Raw genomic sequence first — 22,014 nt, forward strand, 5'->3', positions numbered from 1 at the left:
ATTAACGTAAAACGAGACGATTAAAAACAACAAAGCAGATTAAAACGAATCAGAAATATTATGTGAAATGACCAAAACGCCCCTAGGGACTTAAAACGACTAAAAACGACTCAAATGCAATTTTAAAATGATTTTTTTTAACAAGGGATTAAAGCAAGAGCTTATTCAAACAAATTAAAAGACTCAGAGACAATTTTTAGAATTTAAACAGGGTTTTAACACATGAAAAGACTAAAATGCCCCTAGGGGCAAAACTGACTCAAAATGACTTCAAATGCAATTTTTGGCAAGGGTTTTGACATAGAATGAAACAAAGACTTATTCAAACTACTTGAAAAGACTCAAACAAATTTTAAAAGACTGAAAGAACTTTTGACATAGGAAATGACTAAAATGCCCTTTTTCATGAATTTTGCAAATAACATTGAAATAAAATGCAGAGAAAGATGCAATTAATCAGAGACATATCAAATGACTTATAATGCAAGAAAAGAAGAATTGAACAAGTATTTTTAGGTCCAAAATTAGGGTATAACAACTACCACTTATAATGATAATACAAGGTCACTATAGCCGTACACGTGTTTCACAAAGAATTGATCTACGCGTCTTCTGTTAGGGGGTCCAGCCTAGCAACATGTCCATGTGACCTTTCAGATTCACATTAACTTAATTAAATTAATTAATTATCTGGCAAGATTCAATTATAATTCAAATCAAAACTAAATTGAATTGAATTGGTCAGTTCCAAACATCTTTCTGAAACAGTTCTTTACTTTACTTTTTCTGTAGGAAGGATCCAAAGAGAATAGCTGACATCTTTAATTCAACAGAGAATGAAGAATCTTGCACAACTTACAATATGTTGAAGGTACAATCAATCACTCATCATTCTTTTAGTTCTTCATGTAATCTTAGGTAAGTTAAAAATGCGCATCTGCTAAATTTATTATCATATGGTAGTTCATTGGACTTGAAAAAAAGGTAGTTTATTGGTATTATGTTTATGATTTATTGTTGAATATGTGTTCCTATGTCAGTGTGATACATTATTGATATTCAGAGATGATTCTTAGTTTATTCTGTTGAAGTATTTATGTTGCAAGATAATGATTTCAGGTTTCGCGGCACCTGTTTAGATGGACAAAAGAAGTCTCATACGCAGATTATTATGAACGTGCCTTAACGAATGGTGTACTCAGTTTACAAAGAGGAACAAATCCTGGGGTGATGATTTATATGCTTCCTTTAGGTATTGGGGTTTCCAAAGCTAAAACTGGACATAGTTGGGGAAATCCAATAATGATTCTGTTGTGGATATTTTTTTTTTTTGAAATTTCTGCCTAAAATTGTTTTATTGGATTATTTCTAGCTATATTGTATGCTTATGCCTCTTTTATAGATTGGAATATTGAGGATTGATTATGTAATATCCAATTAGATAATATAACTTTTTTTTTTTGCATTAAAATGATCCATAATTTGTTTTCATTTTATTACTATTAAAAAAAAGCAGGGGTCAAGCTTATTTGATAAGCCATTTAAAAAATTATTTAGAAAAAAAAAATTATTTCACTTCAGTGATTTTGAAAACTGATGTGAAATATACATATTTAACTTCAGTCCCCATCGTATAACTGATGTGAAAACTGCAGGGTTAAATTTCAAAGTGCGTCTATTACATCAGTGCAAGCAGACCTGATGTAGAAATTCAAGATTTCACATCAGTCGCAACCTGATGTGAAAGGATGTGGACTTACCACATCATATCACTTTACATCGGTTACAAACTGATGTAAAAAGTCATTTCCAACTGATGTAAAAAATCATTTCTGTAGTAGTGACCCAACTCATAGAAGGAAGATGTGTATCCAAAATGTTTTCCTAAAAACCATTTTCAATAGGTGATTTTAGCCATATCTACCAACTAGAGCACATACATCTCCTGGCCCAAAAAGATGTGAGCACACAAGAGTTTGCTAGATTAATAAGAAATCTAACCTCTCCTTTTTCCCCCCACCTATATTTAACCAAATACTAACAATACTCGCTAAATTTGAAGGTAAAACAAACTCACCCCAACCATCTAAGCACATAATCAGGCACGGGCACACATTGGGTGCATTGGGGTCAATTGACCCCACTCTTTGCTAGATTAATAAGAAATCTAACCTCTCCTTTTTCTCCCCACCTATATTTAACCAAATACTAACAATACTAGCTAAATTTGAAGGTATAACAGACTCACCCCAACCATCTAAGCACATAATCAGGCACGGACACACATTGGGTGCATTGGGGTCAATTGACCCCACTCTTTGCTTTCCTTGTCTATCAATAATATGATGATAGTTTACCAATTTTTTCTAATTGTAATGAGATAATTTAACATGTTGACCCCGCTTATTTTATGTTGACCTCACGTAACCCAACTAATACACTAGACAAAAACCAATGACATGTATGTAAATTAATATTATATATTGCTAAATCAGTGAAAAAGTATATCAAGACTATGTTATCATCGTTTATGGGTACTTTCTTTAATTTAGGCTATCATTAATTTTCAAGAAGACATTATTTTTGTATTTATAAGTTATAACAAATATAAAATGCTCCAAAAACATAAAAAGAAAATTAAAGTAGGGTGGTTAATGAAAAATGAGAAAAGAGTCTAAAAAATTAGGTTCAATGGAAAGAGGCAAATAGTTTTAAATTGCACCCTAATCTTTCGAGCGAAGATAAGTATTAGAATTTTTCTTACATTATCCCTTGATGAATTAAGGGTAATCTACCTTCATACCGACTGACACCACACGACTTCAATTTTCTACATTACCTCCGTACCTGTTGTGATTTTTGTGAAGAATCAAATGAGCAACTGTATGAAAAAAAAAAAAATTATAACACCATCAAAGTAGAAAGACGCAGAGTAATTATAATTCTTCCATATTATGGCGTCTTACATTTTTTGATATACAATGATATAATTTTTTGTAATCTCAAAAAAAAAATGATAATCATTTCGTTATTTTATTCGTCATGAATTTATATATTTTTGTATAAATATTTATGATAAACGACATTGACCTCACTTATAAAAATTTATGGATCCGTCCCTGCACATGATACCAAACCTGACTTAAAAAATGACATCTAACAAAAAGGTGATTAGTTGATCTACATACTCATTACAGAAAACACAAGGAATAACCTCGCGGTTAACTATAATCCTTCTAGAAAAAATATTTGAACCGGTCCGAATCCTATCCTGAAGCATCTACCAAGAGAAAACTTAATTTAACCTTGAATGGAGACCAAGACTCCCAGTCTCCCACACCCTTTAGAGAAGCTGCATAATTCCAGCTGACCTCTCATCCACCTCACTCGTACTCCTGTGTAGGAACCTATAAGCTGACCTCACCAAAAAGTTTACACCTTCGTAGAAGATCAAGACTCTCAAACATCTGAATCAACTCTTCCAAAATTACTAACTCGCAGTCAAAATTCTCCTCATAAGATCCTAAGCCCACCCAGGCTGTTTGAATCATTTTTTATTACTCATGCATAGATGGATTATGGGAATAGGATCTTTCTTATTTCAAAGTTTCACACGCAAGTTGACAAAATTATGATCAAGACCTTAAAAATGAATAGTCGTCGGTCAAGTGATAAGATATACGTACTTGTCAAGAAAAATGAGAGATGTATATTTTGACTGAACTTGTCAATGCATTTATATGAAAAATGTTGAAAAATTATGCAAATGTCGATTCAGTAGGTATTATCAGTTTCGAATTTGACTATAAATTATTTTACACACTTTTATTCGTATAATTTTAAAAGTAATTACCTCAATAGTCAAACTTTTCTAATAATCTCCCCATTAAGATTAATTGACAATAAAAAGTTCTTTACAGCAACAATTTATACGATTTAAATCTTTAAAAATTTAGAAAGTCAAAAATAGAGATTTTTTTATGACGTAAGATAGCATTTTGCTTTGATGAGTGAGTTTTGATTAGAAAAAGGTTTAAAAGTATTTAATCAATTTGATTTCTCAATAATGTGAGTAGACCAAGAGAGAATTTGATGTAAAAACAACTTATAGATAGATATGGAGTTTGATGTAAATTCATTTCAACCGTATCAAATAGATCTCAATATAAAAGTGATATAAACTACCAAATATGGTCGTGAGAGAGTGGACAGACTCTCTTCTAGTAAAGCAACTCGTATTCAATTCATGGAGTTGTCTATCTGAGATGTAGCCCAAACCTAATAACAAAAGAAAAATTAGATATTTCAATTGTTCACTCTAAAATTACTCTCATAGCAGTCTTAAATGACCTAAGTCGTAGAGATATCTTGAAGAACCTTTTTATTTTATTTTTTTAAGGAATCTTGAAGCGCCTATTGGAGAGTCAAAGATGCTAACTACGGCTTGTTAGAAAAAAAAAATGATATGAAGTTATTTAAAGATTAGTCTCGTAAGGACTAAAAAGACCTATGCGGTGGTGATATATTGGACATCCAAGAGTCAAATATCAAGTATGATAGATGGAAAAAAAAAATTAAAGTTTTTGTGTAACCACTTTTACTTAAAATTTTATAAATAATGATATTTGTACAACTATTTATTTATTGACAATTTTTATGACTTTTTTTTTTCTCTCTTCTTATCCGACAAAAAAAATATAGCGAGAAAAGGAAGAGAGTGAGTCATAACATAATGTGAGTATGAGAGAGTGTTGTTCAACAATTGTCACAATATGATTGTACAAATATCATTTTTCAAATTTTGTTTATAATTTGACACTTCTTTACAGAATCATATTATTTATTTTTTTAATAATTTCATAAATTTTTTTAATTTCTATTATTTTTAGTGAGAAAAGCTGGACATAAGAATATATATATATATATATATATATGAGATATTGGTTTAGAGAGAATCAACGATTACTTGGACATATTTGTTAAAGTTTTCTTTGCCCTTCAATCATGAACATCTTTACCGTTCTTTTATTACACTTTTCTTTGTTTGCCTTATCAACGTTTCATTTTGGTATATGCACTCAATGCATTTCAAGTGAACGTGAATCCCTTTTAACATTTAGACAACATCTCATTGATCCAACAAATAGGCTCTCATCTTGGAATGTTTCCAATACCAATTCACTACTACAATTTTGGCCTTTAATAGCACAATTTTAATAGCGTTTTATGTTAAGTGCTATTAAAAATGCAACAGATAGACCTTTCATAGCGTTTCTGAGAAGGCGCTAATATAGGCTACTCTTAGATAGCGTTTCTGAGAAGGCGCTAATATAGGCTACTCTTAGAGAAGGTTACATAGCGCTTTTGTGAGAATGTTATTAATTTTATACACCTTACTTAGCGCTTTGCCAAAACGCTATTGATGGCCTTTTAAAAAATAAGCTGGAAAATTAAATGTTTATTTTCACTCTCTCACAAAACACTACCAACTCACAACACACTCTCTCCCTCATCCAACTCCACCGTCCTTCATCAATCCTCCACCAAGCATCAACCCTTTTGTCTCACTCCTCTCCTCCTCACAAAACACAAACATACACTCTGTCCACCCTCGTCAATTACTCTCTCTCTCCATCTCACTCGTTTTCACGCTCGAACTCACCACCGACTTACCACCGTCCACCTTCAGATCTCTTCGAACCCACCGAGTGAAACCAGAAACCAATTGAATCCTTAAGGTTCCATCTTGGTAAGTCTCAATTTCACCTTCTTATATTTTGAATCTCAGATTTGTTGGTTTTGATTTTGAATTTTGAATATATGTCTCAACGAAGACTTTTCATTCCAAATTTTGAATCTTTTTGAATTTTTCTTTCTGGGTTTTGTTCAATTTTTCTGGATTTTGTTTTTCAATTACTTAATTATGATTTATCTTATGCTTGAAAATTGGGTTGAAAAGGAAATTGAAAAGGGGGTTTTTTTTTTTTGATTTATGTTGCATGTCCTTCTTGAACATCCCGATCTCAATTTTCTATTTTGGGTTTTTGATTTTCATGATTTTTGAGTGAAAGAGAAAAATTGCAATTTTTGGGCTTATTGTGATTATTTGATTATGCTCATTAGATGGTTATGCTTATTATGAGTCTTTGATTTTGAATATGATGGCATGAGATTGAGATTTAGCACGTTGGAATTAGACACCAAGTGTGAATTTTATTCATAGTCTTGCTTGAAAATTTAGAATTGTCATTTTGGTAACAAGGTTAATTAATATATTGATTATGAGTGTGCATATAGTATGAAATAGTAGCCATAGGCTATTTGACACTTGTTTTTATATTAGTTAAAGCTTATTATGAAGAATGAATGAGTGGCAATTTTACTTGTTTTGTTGGATTGAGAATTTTGACAGAACTTAAATGGATTGATGGTTTATTTTGAGTCATTCATCATAATCCAATCCAAAATCCATATGATCCATGGCATAATTAATAGAGGGCCCTTATACAATTTGAATGTATGCTAATGATTGAGAATTGAGATTGACTTATGCTGTCTCTTTTAGTGGACTTTACCTGTGCTCTCTTAGCAACAATAACAGTTACTTTGCTCTGCTGCATTAAATGATTGATTAACTAGGTATACTAAACTAGCATACAAATATGTGTGCTGCATGGGCCCTTTGGCTTTTGTTCCTTTCTTTGATTTTGGAAATCTGAACTTGAGCTGGCCTTTCTTACTATCCCTTGCACTTGTGTTCAGGGAACTAGTGAACACTTAATAACAACCTGGTTACTTTGTCAATTAATTACAAACTTTATTGTATTATTATAATTCTGCATATTAGTTTTGTCCTAGATATTAGTTTTATTTCTTGTTATTTATATTATTATTGTATTGATTTTGTGAATTAAATATATGATGCATAATTGTTCATTAATTAATGATGATTAATCCAAAGAAGTTAAAAGACTATGGCCTGTTAAGTGTACTTAAATGAATAGAAATGAATTAGTGGGACTTATATTGCAGCAATCTCAACAACTTATTTATTTTGTCAGGTTTATCTTTTTACTCAAACTTGGTGGAAGAATGGTTTATTCAACGGGTCAATGAATCCTATTGAAAACAAAGATGTGGTTGCAGAGGTAATCTACTTTGAGGGCTCTATGCGAAGTCATGCTAGTTGTAGAGGAAATCTACTTTGAGGGCTCTTCGCCTTTGCCTGCTTCGAAATAAATCTCGGTCGAGGTATAGATGTGTTCTTTACTCATTGGTTTATGATAAGAGGTTTTGTGAAAGCTTCTACATTCACTATTATTGTCATTAATATCACAATTTTTTTTTATATAATTAATATCTTTTTAAAGTAGAAGCTGAGCTCTGTTGTGTAATGTTGTTGCTATGATTTAGAATTGAGGTTTATTGAATTCTTTAACAAAGAATTTATTCGAGAAATCATTCGTCTATCAAAGTTTGGCTTTTGGGTTATGGCTTTTGACAGTTATATATATTGCTGGCTATGGCTTTTGCTTATGGCTTCTGCTTATTGCTTATTGTTTATGGTTTTTGCTTAAAATAATTGTCGATTGTTTATGCTTATGGCTTATGACTTTTGCTTAAAATAATTTTAGATTGTTTTTGCTTATAGATTCTAATTTTTTATAGATGTTGCTTATAGATTCTGCTTATAGAGCATCAATTGATTGATCGATTGGAACTATAAAGACAAGGAGCATCCGTCGTGGCAGCCGTTGTTGTCCCTGTTTGTCCTTCAAGAACGGTAATAAATCGTTCGTATTTCATAGAGGTTTAAGGCTCTATATGTTTTACCAACTTGTCTATGTACATCTTTATGTATTCAATAGTTGGTTTCGTGTTCATTGTCTATGTATCTCACTTCTTTTAATAAAAAATTAAAAAAGAGGTAACCTGCAGACACGTGAAGCAATTTAGCATGTTCATCGAATTTCATTAGTAAGCCTTCACACCATTGAATATTTGTCTAAGTTAAATAGTTGTTTTTGTGTTTTATGGTTATAAGTAGTTTTAAATGTTGATTGTGGTTATAAGTACTTATATATTCTGGCCAAGATTGATACACATATTAGGGACCACCCACTAAATCTAGAATGAAGATGAGTATTAATAGGTAATATGCAATCTTTTAGTGAGACTGTTAGTGAAAACTTATAGAAATAGCTTATGACATGTACATAAGCTTTCCTTGATAGCTTACAAGAACAACTTATAGTCAATTATACCTTTATCCTATAAGAACAACTTGAGGTTTTGTTGATGGATTGCTGAATTCATTTTGTATACCATGCAATCTTATTTCAGGTTCGTTAGAATGCTCGAGGTCAACCAATTGGGGAAGAAAGTCAAGGTTTTGTTAGTTACATTGGAGTCATCGTTCGTCGGGAGGTTCCAATTTGTATGGAAAATTGCAAAAAAAATCCAAGGTTTTGTTAGTTACTTTAGGTCGTTCATAATACTTCACATATACGTATTGTGCACGGACTTTGCATTTTTATTTAAGTGTACATTAGATGTCATTTGTAATTAAGTTTCTTATCAACATATTATTGTTCATTTCTATTAATGGATGACCTTTTTTTTTTTGACAAGTATTAATGGATGACTACTGTTTCTAATAAGTATATATTTTTGTCTAGTCAGTATCTTATTATGATGCTTTTAGTTGTTGATGTAATTTTAAAAAAAAAAAATAGGGACTTTTATTAGCGCTTTTCTGAAAGTCCTATTAAAGGGGGTTAGATAAGATAGCGCTTCTTGAAAAACGCTAAGAATCATCTGTTTAAAATAGCACAAAAATAAGGCTATATTAGCGCTTTTCTGAAAGCGCTATTGAAACATTACAATTTAATAGCGTTTTAAAAGCGCTATTACAGGCTTCTGACCTTTTATAGCGGGGGCTTTCTTAGCGCTTGAGAAGCGCTATTAAGAGCCAAAATAAGTGCTATTAAAGGGGGTATTTTGTAGTAGTGATTGTTGCAATTGGGTTGGTGTTATTTGTAGTGATGTAACATCTCATGTACTTCAACTTCACCTTAACAATTCACTACCATATTTCCCAAACAAATATCCAATTTATGATTATAAAGAATCACATGAAGCTTATGAGAAATCAAAGTTTAGTGGTAAAATAAATGCTTCTTTGATTGAGTTGAAACATTTGAATCACTTGGACTTAAGTGGAAACAATTTTGGTGGTGTGGAAATTCCTAGTTTCATTTGGGTCATGAAATCCTTGAATTATCTCAATCTTTCTAATGCAGGATTTTATGGAAAAATTCCTAATCAAATTGGAAATCTCTCCAATTTGCTTTATCTTGATCTTAGCAATGTTTTTAATGGAAAAATTCCATATCAAATTGGTAACCTCACAAATTTGATCCATCTTGGTGTTCAAGGTTCTGACGATGATGATCACTATGTGTGTCAAGAAAGTCTTCAATGGCTTTCAAGTCTTTCCCACATTCAATATCTTGATTTTGGAAATGCAAACCTTTCTAAATCATTAGATTGGTTAGATACTTTCCAAGCTCTTCCTTCTTTGATGAAGTTAAGCTTGAGAGGATGTATCCTTCCAACTCAATATAATCAACCATCTTCACTTAACTTTTCATCTCTTGTTACTCTTGATTTTTCGAGAATTTCTTCTTTTTCTCCCAAGTGGATATTTGGGTTGAGAAAACTTGTTTCTCTTCAAATGGAATCTAATAACATCCAAGGATCGATTCCAAATGGAATTCAAAATCTTACACTCCTTGAAAATCTTGACTTGTCTAACAATGAATTCTCGTCTTCTATACCTGTTTGGTTATACAATCTTCAACATCTCAAGTTCTTGAACCTTGGAGAGAATAACTTGTTTGGAACCATTTCTGAAGCCATGGGAAATTTGACTTCCGTGGTTCAACTTGATTTGTCATTTAATCAACTAAAAGGAAGAATTCCAACTTCTATGGGAAATTTAGATTCTATACTCGAGCTAGATTTACAGGGAAACGCAATTCGTGGTGAACTTCCCAGATCATTTGGAAATCTTTCTTCATTACAATTTCTTGGTCTTTATAGAAATCGATTAAGTGGAAATTCATTTGAAATTCTTAGACCACTTACTAAATTGTCGGTTCTTGTACTTGAAAGAAATCTATTTCAAGGAATTGTCAAGGAAGATGATCTTGCAAATCTTACGAGTTTAAAATATTGTTATGCATCAGAGAACAATCTCACTTTAGAAGTTGGTTCCAATTGGCAGCCTAGTTTTCAGCTAAAGGAATTGGGATTGAGCTCGTGGCAACTCGGTCATAACTTTCCGTCGTGGCTTCAAACTCAGAAGGATCTTCATTCTTTGGACATATCTAATACAGGTATAACAAATTTCATCCCACTTTGGTTTTGGGAAACATTTTCTAATGCTTTTTATTTGAACTTCTCTCATAATCATATCCACGGTGAGATTGCGAGGGCATTAACAAAGTCAATATCTATCAAGACCATTGATCTAAGCTCGAATCACTTACATGGAAAATTACCCTATCTTTTTAATGATTCTATGTCTTGGTTAGATCTTTCAAACAATTCATTTTCAGGATCCCTGACTGAATTTCTATGTAATAGACAAAACAAGCCAATGCAAATTGCATTTCTCAATCTTGCATCAAACAGTTTATCAGGTGAAATACCTGATTGTTGGACAATGTGGCCAAATCTAGTTGATTTAAATTTACAAAACAATCATTTTGTTGGAAATTTACCCTTTTCCATGTCTTCTTTAACCGAGCTACAAACATTGCATATCCGTAAGAACTCACTCTCAGGAATATTTCCTAATTTTTTGAAGAAGGCTAAAAAGTTGATTTTCTTAGACCTTGGGGAAAATAGTTTCACAGGAAATGTTCCCACATGGATAGGAAAGGAGCTCTTAAACTTGAAAATTCTAAGTCTTCGATCAAACAAATTTTCGGGACATATTCCTAAAGAAATATGTGATATGATTTATCTTCAAGATTTGGACCTTGCAAACAACAATTTGTATGGAAATATACCAAATTGTCTCAACCATTTGAGTGCCATGTTGCTAAGGAAAAGAAGCAAAGATTCTTTTATATATTCAAATACATCGATTGTGGAGATTGGGCGAAGTATAGTTAGTTCGCTCATGTGGGTGAAAGGAATAGGTATAGAGTATAGAAATATTCTTGGCTTGGTGACAAATGTTGATCTATCTGATAATAATTTATCTGGAGAGATACCAAGAGAAATGACAAATCTAGATGGATTGATTTATCTAAATATTTCCACGAATCAATTGACAGGCAAAATCCCACCAAATATTGGTAATATGAGATCATTGGAATCAATTGATTTCTCTAGGAATCAAATTTCTGGAGAAATCCCTTCAACCATGTCAAACTTAAGCTTTCTCAGCAAGCTTGATTTGTCTTATAATCTTTTGGAAGGGAAAATTCCAACCGGCACACAACTTCAGACCTTTGAAGCATCGAATTTTGTTGGCAACAATTTGTGCGGCTCGCCACTGCCTATCAATTGCAGTTCCAATAGGGAAATTTCTAATGATGATCAAGACGACAAAGACGATGACGAGCATGGAGTGAATTGGTTCTTTGTGAGTATGACATTAGGATTTGTTGTGGGATTTTGGGTAGTAGTTGCTCCTTTGTTCATTTTTAGATCATGGAGGTTAACCTACTATCATTTCCTTGATGGCATGTGGTACAAATTAAATTCTTGTTGGTGAATGTAGATTTGTAATGTAGCAAATGTTTGTTTTTTTGAAGAATTGTATTGTAGCAAATGTTGTAATGTAGATTTGTTGAAAGAAATAACTCAAAGAAAGCTAGCCTGTTTAATAAAGTCTAAGATGCATGATGTGTTTTCCATAGTTTTACATTAAATCAATTTTATAATATAAGCCATTCTAACAAAAAAGAAGAAGAAAAATGCAAACCACATACATATTTTGTTGCATCATGACTCTTTAAATTTAAATTTGAAGAAACAATCATTTTGGTTCTTGGATGTGTCTCTCGTTATCCCGTTAACTCTTTAAAAAAGCTGAGTTGACTATTTATTGGAGAAAAGTATGACATATGACGTGGCACAGGGACCAAGATGAACGGTCGTTCATTTTGGTTTCATATCATATAACCACAAAAGCATGGAAATACACTAGCATAATTCATATAACCAATTTCACATTCCTTATTTCATATCATCATCAATCAAATGGAAATACACTAGCATGGAAAACACACAAGTAGTATACACTAATCACAAAAGTATGATATGTAGTGATGAAAATCGTTAACAGTAAGAAATTGTGAATGATATGTCTACTAAACTTTGGATGTATTATCATGTGTCTTTATAATTCATTTACATTACTTTCAGCATATTGGTTTTTCAGTTGTTATATTAAATTATATAAATAAAAATACTTAATTACATTGTCATGACTAATATAATTAACTACAAAATTGTCTCAACAAATGATTGGTTTGGTTTTGCGTTGATAATATGGATACCAGAATCATATGATACAGTTGGTAATTAACAAATTGATAGCCTCACAAATTAAGAGCTTGCGTAACTATGATTTGGTTTAGATTTCCGATCGGATAATTGGTAATTTCTTTAGTGTTTTTATAAAATAAGCAACTAAAGAAATGCAAACGAAAACCTTCGTTACACATATGAGCAATTCAGTTGCTCCACATGCTGATGGCAATCCCATTGATGTCCCGTTCATGAGCATGGGCCGTTCATGGCTCTATTTCAAGCTCCTCAGATGGAGATTCAACAACACAAGCCGCGATAGCAGGAGAAACATACGCACCAACACAGATGATACTCGAAGAAGTGCCACCAGATGCACCAACCGTGCTCAATCCCGACCACTCTTAACAACACTGCTCAGACATAACGCATGTTCACAACCTAGATGTAAAACAACGAAAGCATCTATAATTAGAAAATAGAAAATGGAAAAGAAAAGATATAAATGCCCAGTTAGGAACAAAGACCAAGAAAATACCTCATTCATAGGTCAACAAATTGTTGCTTCACCATAACTCATATCGATAAGATGGCATTTATGCTGAAAAAGAAACGCAGAATGGTCATGTCTATAAGTCTTACACCACACCTTAACAAAGTTCGGAAAACACACAAATATTGGAATATTAAGCACCTCCACATATACCTGTTTCGGTTTCATTGAACCTAAGCGGAAATCCCCAATTTTACAAGTGATTAAATGTGTGCAACTCCATCCAACAAAGGCTCCTAAAAACACAATCAAATATGCTCAGCTTCGAAAATTTTGATTGTTGTAGTGATAATGAATTATCTACTCAAAATACACAATCAATTCTATTAACATTCTCAGAAAAAATTTAAAACCTAAAATTTGAACTTAAACCCCTCACTTCTATCATAATAAGACTTTGTCTCAAATAGACTGGACTCAACTTTCTATTTTATTATAAGAATAATTCCCTTAATGACACGTGGTGAAATTTCACATCTCTAGTTTTCGCAATTTTCCCACACATCAGTGCAATTTTTGAAACAAATTTGCAATATAAAACAAAGTTGGTAAACTTCAGCAATCCAAACATGGTCTGAAGTAGGTAGTTGGCCTGGGACATGATCATCTCATCTACTATAGAGGCCACAATCTTCCAAATGTGGTTCAGCACGTTAGCATGGCCCGGAACCAGAAATGTGGCATACATTGTTATGAAACCATCACCACTCTGCTCCTCTTTCAAGTTCGACAACTTTTGCGAAACAATATTAGTATATGTTTCAAGGTAAAAGGTTTTAATTAAACATAACATAACATTGTCCATTTTGAATGCAACAATCACTTCCGCCTCCAATATTCATTGGCGGGTTGGGTTTATGCTCCATGAAACCCTACCATTTGATGTTGGTGGAGCCGCAACAAAGCATACAGAAATAATGCAGTTATTGGGTTACGTTATTGGGTTCCTATGAGTGGAAGAGTGTTGATTTCAATTTAGCAAGACCAACACATTTGCGGTATGTCATTTTAATTGTGGACATGAAGGCCTTGAGTCAGGCGTTGAAGCAGGATATATCAACAATAGAAGTAGAAAGAAAAGGAATAGGGTTGAAGCCATTGGTGCTGGAAGTATCGAAGGATGAGAAAGATTGCAGGTGTTGGTTGTGTAGGAAAGAAGCAAGAATGATAGAAAGAGAGAGACGAGAGAGGGATTTATAGTTCTCCGCTCCCAAATTCAGGCATCATTCTTCGCTCTCAACAAGATAAGATGGTTTATGTTAAGAGCGAGGATGGATGTCTGAATTTGGGAGTGAAGAACTATAAACCCCTCTCCCTTCTCTCTTTCTCACTCTCACCTCTTCCTTCACAATCAAGACATGTAATATTTCTCATCCTTCTAAACAACCAACACCAATGACTTCAAAAATATTCTTTTTCTTTCTTTATCTATTGTTTATATTTCCTACTTCAACGCCCGACTCAAGGCCTCCGTGTTCAAGAAAGAAAAAAAATCAGTTGTATTGATCTTCCTACATTGAACTCAACCCTTTTCTACTCATATTAACCCAAGAACTCCCCTCTTTCTATATGCTTTAGAGTATATGCGATGATCATTCGCCACGATTTAAATCAAGATAATGCTCTAAAGTAAATCGCGAGTTTTTAGTTTCTTTTTACTTTTTTTTTTTTTATAAATTTTATGTTATTGTGTTATTTTTTATGCTTTAAAATTTAGAGAGAAGGTAAATAAAGTATTAACATGTGATTATGTTGTTGAATGATTACAGATTTTTGCATTTATAAATACCCTGAGTTGAAATATATTACTTCTTAAAGCTATCATAATAAGGTACAGACAAATATTTTTAAAATTGGGTCAGACTGAAACCTAAAAAGTAAGCTTATGATAGTATTAATCAAATAAAATAAGCAACAATAGAAATGCAAACGAAATAGAAATCCAAACGAAAACTTTCATTACAATTATGAGCAATGCACTTCCTCCACGAGCTAATTGTGTGCCAGGTGCAGTGCAACTCCATCCAACAAAGGCTCATAAAAACACGATCAAATATGTTCAGCTTTGAAAATTTTGATTGTTGTAGTGAAAATGAATTATCTACTCAATACACATGTGGTGAAATTTAATATAAGGTGTGAAATTATCTACTCAATATTTAAAATTATTTTTCGCAATTTTCCCACACATAAGTGCAATTTTTTAAACAAATTCGCAATATAAAACAAAGTTAAACTTCAACAATCCAAATATGGTGTGAAGTAGTTGCTTAGGACATGCTTTGATTGGGAAATAAATAGCACAATATTCTCAAGGACAAGTATTATTATATTACAGTAATAAAAAGACAGAAATGTGTATAGTGTGACACAAAAGTGTAATCAAACTCAAACACATTAAAGATAAAAAAAAATAATAAACTAAAAATAAACAGAAGTCATGAAAAACAAAAACATTGCAACCTCTGCAACCATCATTAACCAATCAGAAACGATTCTTATTTAAAATTAAATAAAATCAAAGTTGCAATAACAACACAATAAAATCACGGTAACATTTGAATATTTAATGAATGTTTAAAAACAGAATTACCAAATCAAAATTGCGTTAGAAAAAGGAAGAAGAGAGATAGATTCAGATTTGTCCCTTGGTGCTATTGGAATCAAAATCTGATTTTCCCTTCATGATTAATTGTGAGATGGATGGTGAATGTAACAAGAATATATAGTAGTGTAGTGTACTATTTATTTTTTTATTTTCTTATAATAGTAGTGTAGTGTAGTGTATTCTTTTTTTTTTTTTTTTGGTACAAGTGTAGTGTATTCTAAGAGAAAGAACGAGTAAAAAGTAAATCTGTTGGGCAACGGAACCTTATTAGGTGGAAAAAAAAAAAACTAACAACTTAGCTATGGATGAGAAGGTCAAAGTAAAACGCTAATAATTGCATTTTAAACGAGTTTCTATGTATTTTGTGAATTGCTTAACAAAATATTAGTGTTTAGGGAGTTAGTAGAGTTTAAAGTATTAAAGTTAAATGTTAATTGTTTGTCTTTAATGTCTTTAGAGTTAGTAGAAGAAAAAAATATAAATTTTCAAGTTCGGTGGCATTTTGCACATAAGTGCAAAACTTCAGGGAGTATTTGAAAAACGTCATGCTGACTAACAGAAGAATTTGACGGAGGGGTAAATTTATTAACGTTGTGCAATTTCAGCGGGGTTAATTGAAGTTTTGTTAATGTCAGTGGGTAATTGACGAAACTTACAATTTCAGAAGGGTAATTGTCTATTTACTCATTTGTTTTTACAGTTTTATCCTTAATCCATTTTTATATCGCCATTTTACCCTTGAATGGTTAGTGTTTTTTTGCGTTTCGTCAAATCCCGTATCTAAATATTCCGTACCGCATAGCATTGCTCTTTTTATTTTTATAGGCTAACTTCATTTTGATAATAGGTATCCCATTAAAATAGGAATCACATCACTATAACACGAACCATATTATCAATAACAACGTATGAAAGAGAGATTTTGGGTCATATTTTTTATTCTTCCAATTATAATCTCAAACAATTTTTTTTAAACTAATGATATATTATTGGTGTCATTGAAAAAGATAAGAGTTTAAATTTCACAAAAAATTTTAATCAAAATCTAACTAATTTTAATTATAATGATATATTTTTATAACGATAAACAAACACGAAATAAATTCCGATTTTTCTAAAATCTTTAAAATTAATAATCTCAAAATTATTCAATATAAAAGTCGATTTTATTTTCTTATTTTTATTTTTTGGTACAAATGAGGAAAATCACTTTTTTTAAGAAGTTAAACAAACTAACTGAAATTGACATAGAGAGAATTAAATCTGAGACTTTAAGAGGATCACACTTACGGTCCGTTTGGTACACAAGATAGGATAGAGATATGATATAAAACTTGATAAGGATAGGAAAGGATATAGACAAGATAAACATTTATCATATCACGTGTTTGGTGCACACATCATAACAAACATAATATCATATATATCACAATTAAATGACAAAATTAACCCTGTAATTAATTATATGTTTTAACTTTTTTTAATTAAATACAATTAAATTAGTATTAATTGTCAATCATCTTCCTTTTTCTTAGGGGTGTCGTCTTCTTCAATTCCAGAAATCAATTAAAAAAAATCATGGCTTCTTGAATTAAAAGAAATAAAAAATTCGTTTGCAATCTTCTTCCTTTACAAAGTTTTATGAAAGCTCATTTGCATAACTCCAACCTGTTTCATCTCTTTTCAAATTCGACAAGAATAGAAAATAGATAATCAATAAAGAAACAAACAAAAAATTAAGCAAATGGAAAAAAAAAGTGATTGTAGGGTGAAATTGGGAATAGATTTGTGACAAATAGAAGAGATGGTGTTGAAGAGTTATGGAAGAAGGTAGATGTCGATGGATGGAGATCAGAGAGAACATGAGCGATGAATTGAGAGGGCAAAATAAGAATTTTAATGTTAATCATGATAGGATAACTCTAACCCACCAAAAACTAAGGATAAAAATAACAAAGGCTAAGTATGATAGGATTAGAAATATGTTTAAGTTATCATTTCCTATCGACACACCAAACAGATGATTGAAACAGGATATGATAGTATTATCATATACTGTCTTCTTATCATGTGCACCAAACGGGGCCTTAAAGGTCACTGATCAACTCCACATACCAACCAAGTGTGTTTAAAATCACTTTTATTTTAAGAAAAAATCAATTTAAAAAATTACTTTAAAAAAATTCTATCCGTATGAGCTTCTAAAGTCTATCTATATGCAGCCCCTTTTTTGGCATTTCATGGGCTATGGCTTAGACAAAGTGTGAGAAAATGACATCTTACATACATCATTTGACTTATACACTATGTTCAACACTATTTTCATTTTTTTTTTGAGTCTTTGCTAATATGTTTCTAATCATTTAGGATCTGTTTGATGGTCAGGATAGCATATAGGCAGGATATGATATAAAGCTGGATAGAGATAGGATATGATAAGGACATGATAAACATTAATCATATCATGTGTTTGATGCACACATGATAACAAACAGGATATCATTATAATTAAATGAAAAAATTGCTCTCATAATTAATTAATTATTGTAAAAATGACATGTTTTTAATTATAACAGAAAAACATGCTATCATTATTTTAAAAATGACAATATTTTAAAAACGGCAGAATATCAAGATAATAAATAAGGAATGATATTATAATCCCATCAGGATAATTTCTAACCCAGCTTATACTCAGGATAGAAATTACAAAGGAAAGTCAGGATAGGATAGGAAAATGGTTTATTATCAAACATGAGATTTAAGCAGGATATGATTAATATATCATATCCTGTCTCCCTATCCTGACCATCAAACGCACCCTTAATCCCCACATGTGCTAACAATATCAAGTTAAAATTAGAAGATTTAAACAATTTACAACACTTTGCTCAAAAAAAAAAAAACAATTTACAACACAAACAATTTACTTTGACATTATATTTGCAATAAACTAACCATTTTTTTCACCAAACTCACCATTGCTTAATTTTGTTGAATATTTCACAAATAAAAAATGCTTAAAATATTTGTCATAATCGTTAATAATATTCCTCAATTTAGGATTCATTTCTCAAATAGACCCTTTTTACCTAGGATATCATTTGATTTGTTAATAAAATTCTTCCAATATTTGTTTGTTTTGTTTTCGAAGTTTTCTTTTTTTGAATAGCCGCTACTCCTCCCTTTCTCCCTTCTCTCTCCTGTGAAACTTCTTCACCACCACAAACAACCACACAATTAGCCACTCCTTCCTTTCTCCTTCTCGAAATCTAAAAAGTACGATGTAGACACTGACAGTGGTGATGCAATGAGTTCTTTAATCTCCACATCACCATTCAACCTCAACGGGTTGTTCTCCAAACCACCGACGTTGTTGTATTCATTCTCTTTGTCTTGGTTCAGAGTTGTTCGATGTTTCATCAGCCCTCCTCATCATCGTGTGATCTCGCCGCCGCCACAAGGTATGGTTAGTAGATCTGCCGTATCTTGTGGTGATTAGGGTTTTTTCTCTGGTTTTGATCCTTCACGGTGACGCCGGTTTCTGGTGTTCGTGTGTGGTGTTTTTGTGTTCGTGACTGTTATGCTTGTGGATGCTTTGTTGCCGTTGTGTTATCGGTTGTATGTTGTTGCTCGCCGGTTCAGTTCTGTTTTTGACGGTTTCAAAAGTCCGAAAGGTCTGGTTCCGTTAAACAGGTTTGTTTGTTATTGTCGTTGTGAATCGATATTTGGTGTTTTTGTTGTGAAGGTGGATTTTTTTGTTGCGATGGTCGTTGTTGTTGTTGCGAAGGTTGATTTCATTAGGGTGACATCGATTGTTGTTGTTGTTGTGGCGAAGGTGGTTGTTGTTTTTTCAATCTAGGTTCGTTTGTCGTTCATTTTCTTAAACGACGGTGTTGCAGCTTTCCAATAGCAATATCGTGCGTGGTGATGGTTTTGTTTGGTTTGTCTTTGATTTTTGATTCTGGGTTTTGGTGGTTTCGTTGCTCTCGGTTGCCGTTCAATGACTTCTATTGATTGTTTTGTGGTGGTTGATGTTAGTTTTAGTTTATCGATTGTTTGATCTTAGGTGTAAGACATCTCAACTAGGTTGTTTTTTGATTGGTTTCAGAGTCGTTTGGTTGGATTCAGGTGTTGGAAGTGTAACACATGTGTTGTTATAACGGTTTTCATATACATGTAGGTATGCTTTGGTGGAGGTGTTTGGGTATATTGGGCATGTGTGTCGTTTCGGCCATAAGGCGTTTTGTGAGTGTAATTTTGAGGAGCAATTTTCTTGTTGTATGATTTTATTGGGGTTTTGGTCGGTTTTTGCTGTTCTTTGGGAGGTGTGATTTTGGATTAAGGTGCTTGGGAGAGCTAATGGTGTTGTTTGGGGTTTTATTACCGACTGTTTTTCAAAGGTTGTTGTTGTGCTGGTTTTAGATGTTACTGTTTGGGGGTTGTGTGCGAGCAACAGAATATAAAGGTGGAAGTTGTTTTTGTGGCAGCTTATGATGATGTTTGAGGAATTTGGTACAACTTTTGTTTATGTTGTTGTGCGGAGGTTTTTCTTTGATTTTGATGTTAGTTTGTTTTTGGTTGTTAGGTGGTGTTTCATGTAGGTTTTTTTGATTTTGTTTTGATGCACGTATGTATGGGTTTAGAATTGGGTGCTCCCCATCTATCCTTTGTATGTTGCTATTTTACGATTCCTAGCCTAACACTCCTTGTGCTGGTCAGGACTCATTGTGATTTTAATAAATTCCATTTTAACTTCTTCAAAAAAAAATAAATTCCATTGTGATTTTAATAAATTCCATTTTAACTTCTTCAAAAAATAAAATCCTTCCAATTTCTTGGACCGTAAATATCAAAATGAGGAATTCATAATCGTTACTACATTTTTCTACACTAGATGCACTTAATGCACTTAGCTAGCATGTAGACTTATGTTAGACAGGTGTGAATATAGTTTTTTTTTTTTTTTTACAAAAGACAGGTGTGAATATAGGGAATTGGATCACCTCCTGCTGCTTTTCTACTGCCATCTCTCCTGCGCAGTTATGAGACGTTGGATTTAATCCAACGATGGAGACAAAAAGAGAGGAAAAAGGGGGCAATGAGAGAGAATGTCCACTGCCTTTGGGAGCAATTTCCAATCCGTTTTCTTTTATCTCTCTCTAGGTTGAACAATCTTCATACCTGGATTTAAAATTGTCTGCCTCCACACCAGCTGTGTGATTTAAGTTCAGTTTAAAAGAAGATTTGACAGGAAAGAGCAATACGTAATTAAATCACAACTATCTTTAACAATGGTAAAGAAAAAGAAAAACTAATTGGGGATAAACAAATTACAAACACAAAATTGAAGCATATTTTGAGAATTTTTTAAGCAAAAATAATCAGAATTTGAGAAATAGATGCAACTTTTTTCTTTTAGCTGGTTGAATTATACTGTAACAAAGATAAGCACTTCATGCATTCGATGCACAGTGGCAGAGTTTTAACAGTCCAGAACAACAATGGTATTTTGAAGCAACAACCTTCCATCACAGATACGTTTGCTTCTCACATCCAGTGTCGTTGTAAAATGGGATTTCGGCAATTATCGGTGTTGTCGTTGGCAACAGGTTTGGTGATGATTGAGGCGGCGGAGAAGCAGGACCGTTTGGGGAAGAAAGCATGAACAGTTATTATTTTATTTTATTTTTTACCATTTTCCTCTAGATTAAATCAAAGGCTGTGATTGGCGCAGGATAGAAACAGGAGACAACCCCGCAGGAGAGGATCCGGATCCGTGAATATAGTTAACATCGGGATTAAAATTGATAAAAAAAATTATGTTAAACCATTAGTTAATTTTCTTAAGAAGATTATCGTTTGAGTTCCGGTTGCCCAAAAAAACATGATTTTTTTTTGTGGCCGGATTCGAACCCCAAACCTTGCATATTTTTATGCATTGTCCATACCAACTGAGCTAAGCTCACAAGGATAAAAAAAAAAAAACATGATTTATTTTGGCGTAATTTGTCTAAAAATTTATTGAATACAAAACGTACGACTATGCACAAACCAAGTGATTCCTTTCAAAAAATAATGCACAGACCAAGTGATATAAGAAAAATTGACTAGCCAAAGTAAATATAATGAAACAATAACTAACTACGTGCACAAATGAAATAAAAGTCTATCTATATATCACCTTTTAAATAAAAATTTGAGGAATCGTAAATTATTTTTTATTAAAATGACCATTTTATAATAATTGTGGGGTAGAATTTGAACTTCATCATATTAAAGTAAATATTTGTTAGAAAGTTTT

General features: G+C 32.3%; 1 protein-coding gene and 3 long non-coding RNA genes across 4 annotated transcripts; 3 read left to right on the plus strand and 1 right to left on the minus strand.

Annotated features, from left to right (window-relative positions):
- Positions 1-739: 739 nt before the first annotated feature.
- LOC146915336 (uncharacterized) lies at positions 740-1,471 on the plus strand. The gene is made up of 2 exons (XR_015014564.1): positions 740-871; positions 1,120-1,471. It is a non-coding gene; the product is annotated as an uncharacterized LOC146915336 (long non-coding RNA).
- Positions 1,472-5,447: 3,976 nt separating this feature from the next.
- Positions 5,448-8,695, plus strand: LOC146915337 (uncharacterized). Its single transcript, XR_015014563.1, has 4 exons — positions 5,448-5,749; positions 7,062-7,251; positions 7,682-7,783; positions 8,344-8,695. It is a non-coding gene; the product is annotated as an uncharacterized LOC146915337 (long non-coding RNA).
- Positions 8,695-11,907, plus strand: LOC146915338 (receptor-like protein EIX2). Its single transcript, XM_085721322.1, has 2 exons — positions 8,695-8,712; positions 8,993-11,907. The coding sequence occupies exons 1-2, from the start codon at positions 8,695-8,697 to the stop codon at positions 11,789-11,791; spliced, it is 2,817 nt and encodes a 938-aa protein (XP_085577448.1). The 3' UTR covers positions 11,792-11,907.
- A 611-nt stretch (positions 11,908-12,518) lies between these two features.
- On the minus strand, positions 12,519-15,829 carry LOC146915339 (uncharacterized). Its single transcript, XR_015013316.1, has 4 exons — positions 15,696-15,829; positions 13,256-13,338; positions 13,088-13,150; positions 12,519-12,990 (listed from the first exon to the last, which is right to left on the minus strand). It is a non-coding gene; the product is annotated as an uncharacterized LOC146915339 (long non-coding RNA).
- Positions 15,830-22,014: the final 6,185 nt, after the last annotated feature.

This window comes from Medicago sativa, chromosome 6, assembly GCF_051527215.1.
Source record: "Medicago sativa cultivar Bolivia chromosome 6, Bolivia_mono, whole genome shotgun sequence".
Classification (NCBI taxonomy): Eukaryota; Viridiplantae; Streptophyta; class Magnoliopsida; order Fabales; family Fabaceae; genus Medicago; species Medicago sativa.